Source organism: Lithobates pipiens, unplaced genomic scaffold, assembly GCF_037356315.1.
Source record: "Lithobates pipiens isolate NorthernLeopardFrog02 unplaced genomic scaffold, aLitPip1_a1.2 Scaffold_8, whole genome shotgun sequence".
NCBI classification, from domain to species: Eukaryota; Metazoa; Chordata; class Amphibia; order Anura; family Ranidae; genus Lithobates; species Lithobates pipiens.
The window spans coordinates 73,428,199-73,448,037 of NW_027507903.1; the positions used below are offsets into that span (position 1 = coordinate 73,428,199).

At 41.1% G+C, this 19,839-nt stretch overlaps 1 protein-coding gene across 1 annotated transcript in view; it reads left to right on the forward strand.

The window, feature by feature from the left end:
• The window catches only part of LOC143960665 (tropomodulin-3-like), an 84,731-nt gene that overhangs the window by 27,491 nt on the left and 37,401 nt on the right, over positions 1 to 19,839 (forward strand). The window contains exons 2-3 of the mRNA XM_077469459.1: positions 2,351 to 2,544; positions 8,335 to 8,491. Of these exons, the coding sequence (XP_077325585.1) occupies positions 2,419 to 2,544; positions 8,335 to 8,491 (283 nt within the window). The 5' untranslated portion in view covers positions 2,351 to 2,418. The remainder of the gene's footprint in view (positions 1 to 2,350; positions 2,545 to 8,334; positions 8,492 to 19,839) is intronic.

Genomic DNA, 19,839 nt, shown 5'->3' on the forward strand with positions numbered 1-19,839 from the left:
TTTATGATCTAATTTTTTTGAGATGCACCTGTAGATGCTTCAAATGTAGTGACCATACAGAGGTTTCTGTAGACATAAGATACAGAGCATTCTATAAAGTAGGGAAAGATCCGCTGATCAGTATAATAGCAAGGTTGTTTGTACAGCCCAGTCCTTGGCTCTAGTGTACTCTGTTATTAGTTACAGGAAGGAGTTTCCTTGCCTGATACAGCGCTGATGACTGTTTAATGTTTCCAGTGTTACAACGGACCGGAAAAACTCCCTCTTCCCTCATGTTTCAAAAGCTAAAGGCTTACATTTATCACAAGCACAAGTTCTTTATCAAGCTTCTCAGCCTTCACTTCACGTTCCTTGAAGAAAAATTCCAAACTCCTCAGAGAACAAATGAATAAAATGTAACTCTTAGGTTTTAACCTTTTTATGGCAAATAAAGAATTAGGCCCCTTTCACACTGACGATCCGTTCAGGCCCGCCTGTCAGTTTTTCAGGCGGACCTGAACGGATGCTCCATAGACCTCTATGGAGCGTCAGATGTCAGCGGTGACATGTCCGCTGACATCCGACCCGCTCCGATCCGAAAAAGTGTGACGGAGGAAAAAGCTATTTTTCCATCCGTCTGCTGATCGGATCGGGTGACGACGGACACTGCGGCCTGTCGTCATCCGATCTCCCATAGGGGAGAGCGGCGCTGGGACAGGTCTGTCCCTGCACAGTGTGCAGAGACGGACCTGTCATCTCCCTGCTCAGCGGGGATCGGCGGTGTGATCCCCGCTGAGCAAACGGATATCCACGGGGCGGATCAGCACTGATCCGCCCCGTGTGAAAGGACCCTTAATCGAATTACTGATGACTTTAAATTCCTCCAAATCACGGAAAATACTTTGTGACATAAAAAGTTGCAACAACCGCCACTTTATTCCCTAGGGTGTTTGCTAAAAAAAAAAGCATAATGTTTGGGGGTTCTGAGTAATTTTCTAGCAAAAAAATTAGGTTTTTACATGTAGGAGAGGAGTGCTGGAATTCTCGTGGTATGGAAGTGGTTAAATTGACTGAATTTTTTAAATCAAAAGACATTTGTATTAAATATTGCCAATGTCCCATTGTGCTGGTGGACTGGCAGTTATATCAGATTATTGTATACTGAGCAAAGAAAGGATTGGCAGCTGGTTGACTTGTCATACCACAATATTCAGAAAGAATACATAAGGTTATTCAGGGGTATGGCACGGATTAGGATTTGTAGTTACACACCAGCTGGTGACCTACAAGTAGTTGCTCGTGCAGCATACAAAATCTTCTTTTCTGTTGCCTAATGTATCAACTTATAGGTAAGAAATAATGCATGCACTTTCGTTGTTTTCATTACAGCTAATGGCTTTAAGTCCATTAAATTCGATTTTACGAAAAGCAAATAAATAATGAATGAAAAGTAATGTTTTTAAAATGCTACACTAATTAGCTATATACAGAGATCTTATTGTTGGAGTGTAAAATCTTATAGATCTATAGGTAGCCATAAATGGAGTATAACCATTACCCAATTGTTCCCAAAGAATGGGCCTGCTTGTTTTTTTTTTTTGTTTTTTTTTTATGTTTTGTTTTCTGTAAATTGTAATGTTTCCCCTAAGAGTATCTGGCCTTTCAGGCTCTGTTCACACTTGCGCGACCTTGATGCGACTTTACACTCTCTCTGGCACTCAAGTCGCATCCAACTAGTGCAGCAAACTTTTCAAAGTCAATGCGACTTTAAGTTGCATAGAGCCAAATGGGTGCCATTAAAAACAATGATTAGCAGTTGCATGCATGTCAATCATGCACAAGTTTTAACTGAGCTTCATCCTGCTATCCTCCACTGCATTAACATGTCTGCTTGGCCAAACCCAAGTGGCAGTTAGAACCTACCTGAAGCTCCATTCTCTTCTCTTTTTTTTTTTTTTTTTTTGGAATATAGTCAGGCTTCAACAGTAAACAATTTTTTCTTATTTTATTTTATTTTTTTTCATCTGGGTGCTGTGGTTTTATACTAAGATTCACTCTGCTGATGACATTCTGGAGATCTGGACTGCTGCTCAACTCCCGGAGTGTCAGATGGGCAGAGACCTGGACTGATGTGCTCTGTGCAGTCTTTATCTCAAGTGTGCTGCCAGCTCAGGGAATTGTAGTACAAGCTGCAACACAAGAAAAAAAATTCACTGACACATACTGTTTATGTAGCCCTATTTTGAAGGAAAAAAAAAAAAAAGTCACAGAATGTAAGTGCTTCATTTGCAGTAAGCCAGCATTTACATTATTGTCACAATTTTTGTTTTGTAATGACTTAAACAAATGTTATTGTCCTCGTTATTTATAGAGCGATAGCTCCGTTAACAAGACGGTGATAAACTTGCAGTCAGGTGTCGAAAACGCTTAGCTGGAGCCATGACCACGGCATTTCGAAAAGACCTCGACAAGTACAGGGAAATGGATGATGATGAGCTGCTCGGGAATCTCTCTGAAGCTGACCTAAAACAACTTGAAAATGTCCTGGAAGAACTTGATCCAGAGGTAAGAGCAGATAGGAAGTGATTTTTTTTTTTTTTTCTTTTTTTTTTCTTTTATTGTGAATCAAGCTGCATACCAGGCTCATGATATGCAATGTTCAGCAAACCATCAGGTTTTAGTTTCTGCAGTCATTTTAGTAAATATACATTCTGATTGTTAGAAAGTAGTGAGGTGCTGACAGTTAACTCAATCTAACCAATATGTGAGGTGAACACCTGTGGTAGGTAAAACCTAGGTAATCACTCCCTAATGGATAACCATCAAAATAAATATAAAATATAAAGTGACTTCAGTGCATAAACCAATTGAATGTTAATGGGTGTGACCTCAAGGCTAAAAGCAATCACTCTGTGATGCCCCTAATCATCCCGCGATCGCCACACTCTTCGCCACACTGTGCTAAATCAGCAGCAATAGAAAAAAGGTGTATATACATGCAATATAAATCATGATCCAAAACATGTAATAAAGGAGATCTTGGTACATAAATAATAACTTGTGTCTCAAGGCTGGACACCTGACACACAGCTCTAAACAGCAAATTAATGGTGCATGTCCATTGATAAAAGTCCTTACAGTGCTCTAAAAAAGTGATCTATGGTGGATTAGCCAAGCAGGCGCTGTTAAGTGTTTAGGAGGCAATCCTACCACCCCTTTTCAATGGCTTTAAAAAAAAAAAAAAAAAAAATATATAAATATAAATATATATATATATATATATATATATAAAAAAATTTTTTAATGGGACTGCCATGGTTTTTCTACAAAGGCTTCTTACTCAGTCTATAACACCCGCAATACTCCTTGAGCCCAATGAGACTGTGGGTTTGATGAAAGGACCGCACACACTAGAGAAAACGGGACCTTCCTTCCCTCGCTCCAGTTTTTTCATCCCCTTCTCGCCCCAAATGTAGACTTCCTTACCCCTCTTTTTATTCTTTATCTTCCTGTTCCCCATACCCTGTTTTACCTGTTACTCCCCCCTTTTCACTTACAGCTATACCTATCATAGGTGCTTATAAGTGTATACTGAAGAATGCTTGTCTACTGTTTAGGAAATGAACTGGATTATAATTTGTGGACACCAATTTTATAATAGGTGCCTATAATACAGGGATAAGCAATTAGCGGACCTCCAGCTGTTGCACAACTACAAGTCCCATTGTGCCTCTGCCTCTGGGTGTCATGCTTGTGGCTGTCAGTCTTGCTATGCCTCATGGGACTTGTAGTTGTGCAACAGCTGGAGGTCCGCTAATTGCATATCCCTGCTATAATAGCTGTACTACTTCATCACACTGAATAACCATTAATTCTACCTTGTCTTTATCTAAATTAAGAATTAAAAATAAAATGGCACTAATGTGCTGCAACCCAAGCGTTTGGGTTGCAATGTGAACCAATTGACTGGAATAGCCAAGTTTGAAAAGTCTGTCTATCTGTACACTCGGCATGCCACAGCAAAGTTGCAATGGCACAACACATCCCAGCCATGATATGTGAAAAGTCTACTCTGACTTTATTTAACACGTTAGGTTGGGGGGCAGTTAAACCATGGCTTGGCCACCTGTTTTTACCACTTCCTCGGCCATCCATGTGAAAGAGGCCTAAATCTTGTGAACATTATATGCAAGCCTTATTCTTAAAACAAAATTGGCAAAGTCGTTTTCTAAGGCAGCTTGCTGATGTGATAATGGGATGGGACAGAGATTGTATGCAGTACGGTGTTACATAATAATCATAAATTGTTATTATTTTATTTTTAGACTTGCTCATTTGTAGGCAAATGAAAGAGTAATTACAAACATTCCTTCCTGTTTTAATGTTCTAGTGGTAATGACCCAACCGCAGTGTTAGGAAAGGCCTGTCGACAAAGGAAGGCGTGGTACACAGATAAGAATTAAACATTTAAAGGGAAAGAAAATCCTGTTTTCTAAACGCTGAGTAATGAAGGCAAATCATAGGAAAAACCAAAACTTTAAAGTTTTAAAAAACAAAGGCTACTTTCACACTGTGGTGGGGGTGCATTAGCGGTAAAGCGATGCTAGTTTTAGAGAATGAGAGAGGAGCGCTCCTGAACTTCTGCAGCGCTCCACTCTCATTTCAATTGGCAGGGTGTTTTGGGAGTGGTTTATGCACTGCTCCCAAACTGCCCCAAAGATGCCGCTTGCAAGATGTTTTTTTTTCCTTGTCCTGCAAGCGCACCGCCCCAGTGTGAAAGCACTCGGGCTCTGGGAGGCTATTTTTAGCACTAAAACACCTGAAAAGCGCCTCCATGTGAAAGGGGTCTAGTAGTGTGTACCTACCATTCTAAACGATAGTCATTTTTGTTACTGAGACAAAGAGACGTAAGAATGATTAGTGTTGCCTGTAGATACAGTATTCTAAAGATTGTGCCTCCTATTGCTGGCTGGGAGTGTTTTTTTTTTTTACACAAATTTGTTTTTAACATACATTGTTTCAATTGTAAAATATTTAACTTTTTGTGTCTAAATGGAATATTTAAATTACAGTTATGGCAATTTCATACATAGTTACCTTGGTTCAAGATGGAGCAATGTAACTATGTTTGTATTGTATACCATACCATAGACACCACTACGTCAGTGATCTCCATTCTCTTCTGGGTCCAACACTGAGCAGCTGTAATTCTGTTTAATGATCAAAGTAGGTTGGCTGCTTGGCAGGGGTACCATTCAGAGAATAGGAAAAATTGTACTTGGTGTATCCAGTGAAAAACAATGAAAATCAAAATGAATAAAGTGGAATCGACAGCAGCACTCACAACATTGTACACGTTAACATGCAAAAAAAAAAAAAATATATATATATATATATATATATATATATATATATATATATATATATATATATATATATATATATATATATATATATATATATATATTAAAACATGTTGCACTTTCATGTATGGTGCATTGATTATTGCACCTAAACCAATAAATGTAATTATTGAAATTACATTTTTTAAAGTCCAGAAAGTGATATAAAAAAGTGCCAAGTCCTTCAATTCAGTGCAACACCCAGTGCTCAGGAAAGTAGGGCAAAAACATCATCTTAGCAGATCCAAAGACCTTTCAAGGTATATACTCGCATCTATGAGCTTTATTACCCCTCACATTAGGTACAGTCTGCATCAGCTTATTCAGCCATCTCATGGGAACCATTGATGAAAAACACACCAGAGATCTAAACCCTCAAGGTTAGGAGCCAGCCATGCCCGTTAATCAATGAGAAAAAGGAAAAGTTATTGCGCAGAATCCAATTAAAATTAAGGAATTTAATAAAGAATCTACTTAGAACAGTGTATACAGGCATTAGAAATATGAAAAATACCTCCACGGGCATCGCAATATCACCGATATTTCCTGCCTTGCCTGATGTAAGTTTTTGTCTGAATGGACGTCTTCTGTGAGGTATTTCTGGACTTTATTCTATTTAATTTCAATAATTCATTTTATTGGTTTAGGTGTGATAATCATTGCACCATACATGACGGCACCACACATTTTATATATAAAACCGTAGCAAATCTGTCTGCTATTCAAATCGCTGTAGTGTGAATGCAGCCTATAGAGCCGGCGGGGTGACAGATGCATCCACCTTGGTAATTAGGATTCCCCATACTTCTCTTTTAAACAGTTATTTGACATTGTTTGTAATCTTTCCACCCTTACCCGTTCTGCAACAGACACAGTTTTGCTAGTTATATAAGAGCCAACTGCAGAGTACAGTCTTATATTAGACCCAGACTAGGCAGGTTCTATAGAAGCATATACATTTTATTGAAACCGTAATGGTTATTGCCATATATAACTATTTTCAAAGCTGTGACTTTATGGGTTTAACATTTAATGATTGCTCTCACTTTATATCAGAATTCAGAAAGCAATCTAATGCTTCAATCCCAGCACACTTAGAGATCAAATCTGTCTTCTCTACTTTCCTGTCTTCAGAGCTCTTGTGTGCCAGCCAGTTTCTGTTTGGTTTGTGTTGTGTTTGCATTTCCTGTAGATTATGGTCCCTCCCCGGGGTTTGTTCTTGGAGCTCTGGCACTACGGGCAAGAAAGAACATGAAGTCCTGGCGTTTGAAGCTTAAATTTATTGTGTGCAGTAAAAGCTTGGGCAAACTCATTTCATCTATAGTGACTTTATAATGCATTCATTGCTTATGCAGTAGAAACATACAAGACCTCCGTTCTGATAAACTGTATGCAGCATCTCTTGTAACTGCAAAGTTAGTTCCTCCCTTTTTTATAGGCATTTCACTGTGTAGAAACATCTAGTAAACTTATAGGGCTCCCTTTTTTAAGCTGACCATAGATTTGTACAATCTCTGTACAGTGAATCCGCAACAAATGTAATGCAAGAGCCTGCGTGATTGGATACATATTGAATAGATTGTTTAGCTTTGTGCTCATGTCACATAGTTTTCTTCAGTTTAAAGAATATCGTATGGGGATTGCACATTCTGATTGTAGTATGTGTGGCCACCATCTCAGAACGTTGTTTGGAGTGCACATCTCCAAATCACCAAAATGCACATGCCTTCCAGCGCACCAGAACACACTGTGCATTGTGGTACACCGGGTTCAAAACAAACGTCTGTTAAAACCTGAATTGCTATTCAAAATTATTAGTTTCACTTTAAGGTCAGGCAACCTATAGGCAAATTTTTCAAATAAAAAAAATAGGTTATACTTGCCTGTTCTGTGCTATATCGCACAGAGGTTGCTTTTCTCTGCTTCTAGCAGCCCCCTGCTGGCACCATCTACTCTTCCCTCCTTTGGGTGCTTTCTATAGCAAGCTGGGTGCTATGATTGGCTCTGCTTCCCTCAGTTTCTCCTATCAAAGCAGGAAGGGGGAGGCGGTGCTGAAACCTGAGTTCAGATTTCACCATCTCTGCTTTGGCTGCTGGTACTTTAGAAAAAAAAAAAAAAAGCATTTTTTGGGCTTCAAAGTTGCCTGTTCATTTGAAGAGATAAAGTTAATATGTTGTAATAGGATTGGCCTTTGTGGACTTTTTTTTTTTAATTTTTTTTATAGAGGTTGCTGGTTCCCTGGCTGCCATGCTTATTCTATGGGTCTTATCAGGCCAGTTTTACTTTAAAGTAGAATTCCAGGTTTTTTAGGACTTTTAGTTTTGTTTGGGCCTAGCTGGCTCAAAAAAACAATTTTGATTAGGTAAATATGCAGTCACATTGTGCAGTAATGAACTCTAGTAACATTAGCCACATACAGGATGCAACACTGTTCCTGCAGCAGTTTGGGTGACTCCCTGTCTGCTGCACAAACTAAATAGAATCGGGTTGAATGCTTCTCCACCATTCAGGAGAAGCCTTGTATTTTTATCATTGAGTACAAAAGCTTCCTCTGATTGGCTGAGGAGGAAAATGTCACTCCCTCCTCTTTTCCCCATCCGAGAGCAGGGATTGGTGGGGCTTCTCACTGACCCTGGAAGATACAGACATGCTGTGCTCTTTGGTATGATGACACGAGACATAATCTGACCACAGTAGCTTGGATTGGCTGCCATGCTGCCATGGTCAGTTTACTTTTAGGAGGAGCAGCACAGACAGAATCAGCCAGGTATATTATAGTATCGGCAGCAAGAAGTGTGTGTGTGTGTGTGTGTGTGTGTGTGTGTGTGTGTTTGTGTAAAAAGTGGAGGTTGATAAATGTGTTTCAACCTATCTTGTATAAAGTGCTTTTGGGGTTTGGAAGCATCTGGATGTCATGAACACCGTAAACTAATGGATTTTTTTTCTATAACAGCATGCACTGCTGCCAGCAGGATTTCGACAGAAGGATCAGACAGGGAAGACGGCCACAGGTCCTTTTGACAGGGATCGTCTGTTGGACTATTTGGAAAAGGACGCACTTGCACAGAAGGACCGGGAGGACTATGTGCCATTTACAGGAGAAAAAAAAGGTAAGATAGCCATACATTCTATGTGGCCTCCATCTGGAATACATACAGCACTTCACCTAATGTTATGGTAGTTTGCTTTATTACCAAACAATCATTTAGAGGTTTTCTGCAGTTAAAACTAAGGGTTTGGGCATACAGGCATTTACACACACAAGGAAGCTCCAGTGTAAAAATCCTGATGTTTTCCCACATCCGGGAGCCCCAGGTTGCACTTGGAGCTGGCCAGAGAAGTGCATTGCTGTATGTACTTTATACTAGTGTAAAGGCTGATGTTCTTTTGCATCAGTGTTTACCTGTGTATAAAGTATTTTTCCATAAGTTAAACACATCATACACACACAAAAGGTTACAAATTTATTCAAAAGAGCATCAGCGTTTACAGCTGTGCTCATAAGTTTACACACCCTGGCATAATTTATGATTTCTTGACCATTTTTCAGAGAATATGAATGATAAAACGCAAACTTTTTGACCAAATTGCCTGTGCCTTTGTAGCTCACGCACCCCCAAAAAATCAGCGATCCACCTCCGTACCTTTCATCATAGGCCTTGTTGACTTCTCTACAAATGTAGCGTTTATGGTTGTGACCAAAAAGCTCAATTTTGGTCTGTTCACTTCAAATTACTTTGTACCAGAAGGTTTGAGGCTTGTCTCTGAGCTGTTTGGAGTATTGTAAGCGGGATACGTTGTGGCATTTGTGTGGTAATGGCTTGGCAGCCACACCACATGTTTTCAGAGAGTCCTGTATTTCACTTGAAGTTATTTGTGGGTTTTCCTTTGCATCCCGATCAATTTTCCTGGCAGTTGTGGCTGAAATTTTAGTTGGTCTACCTGTCCGTTGTTTGGTTTTAACATTAACCCATCATTTTCCTCTTCTTCATTAAAGTTTGAACATTGCTGATTGGCATTCTCAGTTCCTTGGATATCTTTTTACATCCCTTTCCTGCTTTATACAGTTCAACTACTTTTTCCCACAGATCCTTTGACAATTCTTTTGCTTTCCCCATGAATCAGAATCCAGAAACGTCAGTGCAGCACTGGATGAAAGATGCAAGGGTCTGTCAGGAGTGCAGAAACGCATTAATATAATATAATATAATATAATATATATATATATATATATATATATATATATATATATATATATATATATATATGTGTGTGTGTATATATATATGTGTGTGTGTATGCGCACACACACTCTCAAACACTACAAGCAAACAGATCACAGGTGAGGATGGTTACCTTTTTTAATAGCCGTCAAATCACCTTGTGTGCATGTTATCAGGCCAAAATCACCAGGGTGTGTAAACTTTTGTTCAAGGTCATTTGGGTAGTTTCTGTTGTGATTGATGTAAAAAGAGTAAACACAGTTGGTTGATAAATGGCTTCAGCCAAATACTAACTATGAGTGAAAGACATGTTTTTGTGTTCATATTCTCTTAAAAATGTACAAGAAATCATAAATTCCACCAGGGTATGTAAACTTATGAGCACAACTGTACATGAATACATGCACTTGCAGTCATACACTTCTGAGACCAGCTGTATGCACCACCTGTGGCTCCTTGGGAGTGTGAAAATGGCCAGTTTTAGCTTACCTGTTTTGTGCAGTGATTTTGCATAGAGTAGCTCCAAACTTCTTCTGGGGTCCCCTGCTAGCATTCCAGGCTCCCCCTCTTCGGTAAGTGCCTCCATGGACAGTCCCTTTCCATGGAGGAACCTATGCAGGTTTGCTCACGAGCCACCTTGTATGTGTCTATTTTTTAATTTTTTTTTTTTTTTTTGGTGTAATTTTGTTATATCACCTACTACACATATCACTACACAGTGATTAAGGTTATTATTATTTGCGCTGGTAGAAATTTGTTTTATTGTACCTCTGTATAGGCTATCAGTTTGAAAACTGCAGGGCTAGTGAATGAGCTACAAAGGCACCCTCACAGTCTAATCCAGGTATTTGCTCCCACTTCCGAGCATAGATCACCGCAGGCTCCGTGACGATCTACACAATGTCCGGCCCCTCCTGTGTCCCCCCACTGTATTCTGGGAGACACACAGGTTCCAGAAGACAGCACAGACCAGTGAGAATGCGCAGCATGACTGGAGCATGCGCAGTAGGGAACAAGGCTGTGAAGCTGCAAGGCTTCGCTTCCTGAGTCCCTTACTGAAGATGGCAACGCCTCCAATTGAGGGACAGATCGGCTTCGGGTGAGGACACCGCGGGCGCCCTGGACAGGTAAGTGCCCATATTTTAAAAGTCAGCAACATTTTGGCCGAACTCTGCTTTAAGAGGTGAGGTGAAGGGCTTGGAGCATGTTATACCCTAACAATTTTGTGGGTGTATAATTTATTATGTAAAGCAGACTATGGTTGAAAATATTTAGGCCCCATTCCACACCTACATTTAGGGGCAGATTATGATTTCCTGTGGGATACTCAGCTGGGTTTCTGCAAACTGCTGAGGATGCAAAGCTCCATAGACAGCAATGAGAGGCTGACAGCTCTTGCTGCAATTTGCGGTCACTTGCGTAATAATTGGATATGGAGTTTGCATCCATGGCTGATCATCCACAGGTAAATGAGGCATGTTCATTAACATGCGAACAACCGTGAATATAGACCTACACATACAAACTGTACATAGATCTGTGTCTACGTATGCAAATCAGATTTTCTGGTATGCAGTCTGTATATTGCCGTTGAACGTATAAGGAGTTTCCTAGGGAATGTTGATGACAAAACACATTGTAAACCAAGTATTTAGGTGTAATAAACAGAGCAGGCCTACATATTGGTAACTGATTAACTCAACTTGTGTCCCAGCTGATAGGCCTATGACTCAGACGTGAATGAAGAGATATGGTGAACAATATTATAAGAATACCTTAAATGGAATCATTTTACTTTGCTGCGTTCATACCTGCACAGATGTAGTTCATACATGGAGGAAAGATAAAAAGTTCACACGACATTCCTTCGCTGTTGTAATTGTTAAAACACTAAAAGCGATAGCTAAATAAGGTCACAAATGTTTATAAATTATTGCAGACAATGAGGGGAATTTATGAAATTAAGAGCAGTTGTGTGTGGTAACCAATGAGCTTTTTACCTTTTCGTTATCAAAACTTACTTGAACAAGCTAAAGCTAGGAGCCGTTTTTTTGTTTTTTTTTGTTTTAATAATTGCAGTGATTAGTCTTATTAGAAAAATGTATATATACCCCACAGGCCGTGCTCCAGAGAGATCACTGTTACGGCCCACTGCCAGTACCATGTGATCGCTGTGGCCAATCACAGTAGATCACATGACAGTTGTACACAATGAAAGGCTTTAATTCATGCCTTTCATTGTGTACTATTATGATGAGCTCTGTGCCAATCATTGCTCATCTGTATCATGTGATTAGCTGTGACTGGGCATAACCATAGCAAACACTGTATAGTTTTCATAAAAAAAAAAATGGTTGCTTATAACTGTAAAATTGTAAATAAAACAATAAAAATAAAATATTGTCTGTGTTTTGTATGTATGTGTATATATTTATATATTATGTGTGTGTGTGTGTGTGTGTGTGTGTGTGTGTGTGTGTGTGTGTGTGTGTGTATATATGTTTAATTAGAGGTCGACCGGCATCGGCCGATTGAGCTGATAAAAAGGCCGATTTAGAACTACAGCGCGACTTGGAAATGACTTCTGTAATAGAAGTCAATGCAAGTTGCCTGAGTCTTCATAGAAGAAATTGTTTCCTCTCTGGGCAATCTGCCAAGAAAAGAGTAAAAAGATACAATGTTTACACTTGAATGAATGAACTCATCTCAGTGTGTAGAGTTCTCAGTTTAACCATTTAAAGACTAAATCTTTTCTGACACTTGTTGCTTACAAGTAAAAGTCCTGTATTTTATGCCAGAAAGTCACTTGGACCCCCAAAAAATTATATATATTTTTTTTTAGCAGAGACCCTAGGGAATAAAATAGCGGTTGTTGCAATATTTTATGTCACATGGCATTTGCGCAGAGGTCTTCCAAAAGTTTTGACTACCTGTTTTTATTTTATAGGCTTCTTTCACACTGGAGCGGGCAGGCGTTGATGGTAAAATACTGCTAGTTTTATCGGGGCTTTACCATCATTTTAGCAATGCTGTTCGGCTGCTAGTGGGGCGCATATAACCCAGCTAGCGGCCGAAGAAGAGGTTAAATGTGCCCGTGAAGCACCACTGCCAAATCACATTGCATGTGCTTCGGCAGTGGTGCCCATTAATATCAATGGGCAGGAGTGGTGGAGGAGCGGTATACACCACTCCAAATGTGCTGCTTGCAGGACTTTTTTTTTTTTTAACATCCTGCCAGCGTATCGCCTCCGTGTGAAAGCACTCTGTCTTTCACACAGACTGCAGGGGAGCCGTTTTGCAGGCACTTTACAGGCGCTATTTTTAGCCCAAAAAGGGGGATAAATAAATAAATAAAAAATCGGCCTAACATATCATCCCAAAAAAAAAAAAATCGTCATCATATATCGGCCATCGGCTGCCATGATTTCTAAATATCGGCATCGGCCAGAGAAAAACCCATATCGGTCGACCTTATATATATATATATATATAATTTTTTTTTTATTTATTTTTTTTTTTTTACTCGACACATAGCCATTAATGTCTAAACCGCTGGCAACAAAAGTGAGTTCACCCCTAAGGGAAAATGTCCAAATTGGGCCCAATTAGCCATTTTCCCTCCCCGGTGTCATATGACTCATTAGTGTTACAAGGTCTCAGGTGTAAATGGGGAGCAGTTGTGTTAAATTGGGTGGTGTTGCTCTCTTACTGGTCATTGGAAGTTCAACATGGCACCTCATGGCAAAGAACTCTCTGAGGATCTGAAAAAGGGAATTTTTGCTCTACATGAAGATGGCCTAGGCTATAATAAGATTGCCAAGACCCAGAAACTGAGCTGCAGCACAGTGGTCAAGACTATATAGTGGTTTAACAGGACAGGTTCCACTCAGAACAGGCCTCGCCATGGTCGACCAAAGAAGTTGAGTGCACGTGGTCAGCATCATATCCAGAGGTTGTCTTTTGGAAATAGACGTATGATGGTTGAAGGGGTGGGGGGCCAGCCTGTCATACGCCACACACTGCATCAAATTGTTCTGCTTGGCTGTTGTCCCAGAAGACATCCTCTTCTAAAAATGATGCACAAAGCCTGCAAAACAGTTTGCTGAAGACAAGCAGACTAAGGACATGGATTACTAGAATCATGTCCTGTGGTCTGATGAGATCAAGATAAACATATTTGGTTCAGAAGATGGCGTCAAGCATGTGTAGCGGCAACCAGGTGAGGAGTACAAAGACAATTTGTCCTGCCTACATTCAAGCTTGGTGGTGGGAGTGTCATGGTCTGGGGAGCTAAAGTTAATTGAGGGAACCACGAATGCCAACATGTATTGTGACATACTAAAGCGGAGTATGAGCCCCTTCCTTCGGAGACTGGGACGCAGGGCAGTATTCCAACAAGACAACGTCCCCAAACACACATCCAAGATGACCACTTCCTTGCTAAAGAAGCTGAGGGTAAATGTGATGGACTGGCTAAGCATATCTGCAGACCTAAGCCCTATTGAGCATCTCTGGGGCATCCTCAAATGGAAGATGAAGTGCAAGGTCTCTAACATCCACCAGCTCCATGATGGCATCATGGAGGAGTGGAAGAGACTCCAGTGGCAACCTGTGAAGCTCTGGTGAACTCCATGCTCAAGAGGGTTAAGGTAATGCTGGAAAATAATGGTAGCCACACAAAATATTGCCGCTTTAGGCCCAATTTGGACATTTTCACTTAGGGGTTTACTCACTTTTGTTGGCAGCTGTTTAGACATTGATGGCTGTGTGTTGAGTTATTTTGAGGGGACAGCAAATTTACACTGTTATACAAGCTGTACACTCATTACTTTACATTGTAGCAAAGTGTCATTTCTTCAGTGTTGTCACATGAAAAGATATACTGTATTTATTGGCGTATAACACTCAATTTTTCCCCATGAAAATCGGGTGCAAATAGCGGGAGTGTGTTATATGCCAATACAAAAATTTTAGTTTTTTCCTGAAACTTCCCTCTTAAAATTAATGTGCGTGTTATACGCCGATAAATACGGTAATAAAATATTTACAAAAATGTGTGTGGTGGGGGGGATAAAATCACTTTTGTGAGATACTGTATGTGTGTGGGGGTGTGTATATGTATGTATGTGTGTGTATATGTATGTATGTGTGTATATGTGTGTATATATATATATATATATATATATATATATATATATATATATATATATATATATATATATATATATATATATATATATATATATATATATATATATATATTCATTTTTTATTTTTTTTTCATACTATCACCAGTCAGTTTCCCTCATCACTGTCACACCGGTTATATGATGATGCTGTATTTTTTTTTGTAGTTTTTCATTTTTTTAAATTCCTTAATTTACCAAAAAAAATTACGACTTCAAAAAACTTGCCATGCCTCTTACTAAATACATCAGACTGTGTACTTTCCAAAAAAAAAAGGTAATTTGGGAGATATTTGTACAGTCCTGCCATTTTTGGGCCTGATGAAGAAATGAGCTAGGCCGTCAGTAAATCGGGACTGATCTATTTTTCAGATATATCCCATAGTTTGTGGACTCTAGAACATTCCAAGCAATCTTCTTGGACCTGTGACATGTCCCAAAAGATTGCAATGAAGGAGGGGGAAAGGATGAGTCGCCTTGGCGGCGCAAGCAGAAGTGGGAGCTGGGTACCTGTCAAAATTAGCAGACCAACGATTGTATTGCCAGTCTCATATTATATATGATATCCCGCCGGAATTCTGTCAGGAAAACCATCAGACCTTGTTCCGATCAAAAGTCCGATCGTGTGTACGCGGCATTAGACCTTCAGATTGTTATTTATATATATATTTATTTATAATTTTTTATTTTGGAACATATTACTATAGATTTAGAGTAGTAGAAACGTAAAATGTAATGGAAACTCTACATACTCTACACTTCCCAGTAAAATACATATTACTCTAGTATTCTACTATACTCACAGGGGCGTTTCTTAATGAATAGCAAAGTCTTTGTGTAATATGTGAATCAGTATCCCTTTTCCTAAAGGGTGTGTAGCGGAGATATGCATGTCTTCATCCAAGGCTGCATTTGCTACGTATTTTCAGGAGTAGAAATTGAAGAATTCTTTGTTTGTCCAATAGTTGGTTTATTGTTCAGAAAGCTAAGCAAAGACAAGATTGACATCTGGTAACATATGGCATGGTTTTGGCTTCGAAGGTGGTAGGTTCTTCTGGTGTTACATTTTCAAAGTATAGAGTTCCTTCTCTTCCCACCGATCTCCCCCACTCTCATAATCTTACTCCATTCTTATACTGTTTCATGATGTTATGTCAGCATATCCTAATAACTCCCACATTTGCATATATACCTAATATGGTTCAGTCTATAGATAAGTAGCATAACTCCACCCATTGTTCTGACATAGTAACTCAAAAATATAAATACCTACTCGGCAAAACCACTGCTCCCTATACTCTGTTGTTCTGTGACCTTCAGAAACCATTCTTATTACCGTACATATAACTTACATATATTTTCAGAAACTTTTATCACTTAAAATATTAACTCAAAAACTTCTAACAGTAACTAAAGAATTATTGTAAATTTATTATAAAGTATGAGAAGAGACCTAGCTGTAAAATATTTTTATGCCTCACTGTTTGCATCTAGTGGAGTTAGTTTATGCAGGTCCTTTTGTCTCATGGCTGCTGCACCTGGCAGTCTAATGTGATTTTATTGGGGTAATCTGCTTGGAGAAAATCGCTTACGCATCTACGTTGCTAGATCTATGGGCAAACTCACACATTGTATATATGATTTCAGTAGCATTTACCCTGTAACGTAATGTGTGTGTGTGTGTGTGTGTTTTTTTTTTTTTTTTACTTTTTTTTTCCCCCTCTTCCTCTATCAGGCTAAGCTGTCTAGCAAAAGTGGAATATACAGGGGTTGAAACTTATAATTTATCACTGACAGGGATGCTTACAGTAGTCAACGTATGTGTTTAATTCTTCCCAAAAGAAAGAAAAATGTTGCTTTAGGCTGGGTTCACACTGCTGCGGGGGGAGATCCGAATGTGATTCGCACCGCAAATCACATCCGATCTCCGTAGCGATGCGAGTACAGCCATACAGATAGTATGGCTGAATTCGCATCGCTCCCGCAGCAAACTCGCACGGGACCCTTTTCTTGGTCCGCAACAGAATCGGATCGCATGGGGGTTCACACCTTAGGCCGGCTTCACACCGCTGCGATGCGGGAACGCCGCGAATCCGCGGCGTTTTCCCGCATCGCATTACTCCCGCCGGCAGTTCACACTGCCATATGCGGACGGCTGGGAGTGTCAATGATATGTTAATGACACCCCCAGATCCGTCCGCATATCGCAGTGCGATCTGCCGACTCGCACAGGAATCGGATCGCATGGTGTGAACCCCTATGCGATCCGATTCTGTTGCGGACCAAAAAAAGTGTCCCGTGCGAGTTTGCTGCGGGAGCGATGCGAATTCAGCCATACTATCTGTATGGCTGTACTCGCATCGCTACGGAGATCGGATGTGATTTGCGGTGTGAATCACATCCGGATCTCCCCCCGCAGCAGTGTGAACCCAGCCTTAATGCTAGAGTTAGGCTTTTGTTTGATCCATAATTAGTCACTGTAGAGCTATCCATCCATACCATGTCTACAGCGCGACAATGTTGCAGTGACTTCACTGCAGAGCAAACAGGTAATAACTAGCTTATGGAGGAACTCTACAAAACTAAACTTCTGTGGTAATGCCGGTGATAGGCTGAATCATAAATGTGTTGTTTTTTTTGTGGGTTTTTTTTAATTTATTTTTTGCCCACATTTAAGTCTAAGGTGTTAAGTAAAAGGCTGCAATTTAGTTATTGCAGTATTTTATATGCCACTAATCCCCAAAAAAGGTAATCAACAGATATCATTCTCTTGTATGATCACCATTGGATTTGGTGGCTGGATACCCAAAACTCTTCTTTAGCCTACTACAGACTACTCGTCCCTCATTAAGGCCCTGTGTCAGGGGTTTCAAAACTTTCTAAACAAAAGGCCAGTTTACTGCCCTTCAGACTGGAGGAGTGCCAGACTGTGGCCAGTGGAAAAGGTCCCGACAGTGGGGAAAAAAATAATGCCCCATAGTTTTTCAGTGAGTAATTGCGCCCCATCCTTGGTGTCATTGATTGGAATTGTGCCCCATCCATGGTGTCGTTGAGCGGAATTGTGCCCCATCCATGGTGTCGTTGAGCGGAATTGTGCCCCATCCATGGTGTCGTTGAGCAGAATTGTGCCCCATCCATGGTGTCGTTGAGCAGAATTGTGCCCCATCCATGGTGTCGTTGAGCAGAATTGTGCCCCATCCATGGTGTCGTTGAGCAGAATTGTGCCCCATCCATGGTGTCGTTGAGCGGAATTGTGCCCCATCCATGGTGTCGTTGAGCGGAATTGTGCCCCATCCATGGTGTCGTTGAGCGGAATTGTGCCCCATCCATGGTGTCGTTGAGCGGAATTGTACCCCATCCATGGTGTCGTTGAGCGGAATTGTACCCCATCCATGGTGTCGTTGAGCGGAATTGTGCCCCATCCATGGTGTCGTTGAGCGGCATTGTGCCCCATCCATGGTGTCGTTGAGCGGCATTGTGCCCCATCCATGGTGTCGTTGAGCGGCATTGTGCCCCATCCATGGTGTCGTTGAGCGGCATTGTGCCCCATCCATGGTGTCGTTGAGCGGAATTGTGCCCCATCCATGGTGTCGTTGAGCGGAATTGTGCCCCATCCATGGTGTCGTTGAGCGGAATTGTGCCCCATCCATGGTGTCGTTGAGCGGAATTGTGCCCCATCCATGGTGTCGTTGAGTGGAATTGTGCCCCATCCATGGTGTCGTTGAGCGGAATTGTGCCCCATCCATGGTGTCGTTGAGCGGAATTGTGCCCCATCCATGGTGTCGTTGAGCGGAATTGTGCCCCATCCATGGTGTCGTTGAGCGGAATTGTGCCCCATCCATGGTGTCGTTGAGCGGCATTGTGCCCCATCCATGGTGTCGTTGAGCGGCATTGTGCCCCATCCATGGTGTCGTTGAGCGGAATTGTGCCCCATCCATGGTGTCGTTGAGCGGAATTGTGCCCCATCCATGGTGTCGTTGAGCGGAATTGTGCCCCATCCATGGTGTCGTTGAGCGGAATTGTGCCCCATCCATGGTGTCGTTGAGCGGAATTGTGCCCCATCCATGGTGTCGTTGATTGGAATTGTGCCCCATCCTTGGTGTCGTTGATTGGAATTGTGCCCCATCCTTGGTGTCGTTGATTGGAATTGTGCCCCATCCTTGGTGTCGTTGATTGGAATTGTGCCCCATCCTTGGTGTCGTTGATTGGAATTGTGCCCCATCCTTGGTGTCGTTGATTGGAATTGTGCCCCATCCTTGGTGTCGTTGATTGGAATTGTGCCCCATCCTTGGTGTCGTTGAGTGGAATTGTGCCCCATCCTTGGTGTCGTTGAGTGGAATTGTGCCCCATTGTTGGTATCTGTGGATGAAATAGTGCCCCAAGGGCCGGATAAAAGCAAGCAAGCAAGCAAAGGACCAGATCTGCCCTATGTACATCTGAGACTCATTATTTGCCCCCATTACTATTTCTAAAATTCTACAAATGTGTGATAGTTTGTGTCTAGACATGACCATTCAGTATGAGCAAGCAGAAAGGGCTAATCAACCATGATGCAGTGCATGCATATCCTGGCCCACTTTGCTTCTTGTAAGCTGGTGCTGATACGATGCCAATATTTCGGCCACCTCTACTGCCTTTTTTTTTATTATTATATTTTTTTAAACTGGCGCCTTTAAGATGCCAGTAATCCGGGAAGTGATGTCATGACATCGCTTCCAGGTTACTAGATCCAAGACTTTTTTTCGGGTCTTCAGCCAGCAACCAGCGGATTTGCTGGCTAGTTGCTCAAGCCTCCCGGTGGGACCGGAGTGCGTGGGTGGGGAGAGAGTCCCCTCCCGTTGCTTGTAATAACAGCTGAGCTAAGCTGCATTGGTTTTTAATACAATAGAGGCTGGCCGTCCACTCTGAACAACAGTACCGGGGTGATGCATGCAGATACATGTATCACCCTGGTAAAACCCCTTGAAGCAATATCGGACTAGTTTGTGTCCGATAGCGATTATTTTTTTATTTTTATTTTTTTCAGAAAATGCTGATATCTGCTGCCGA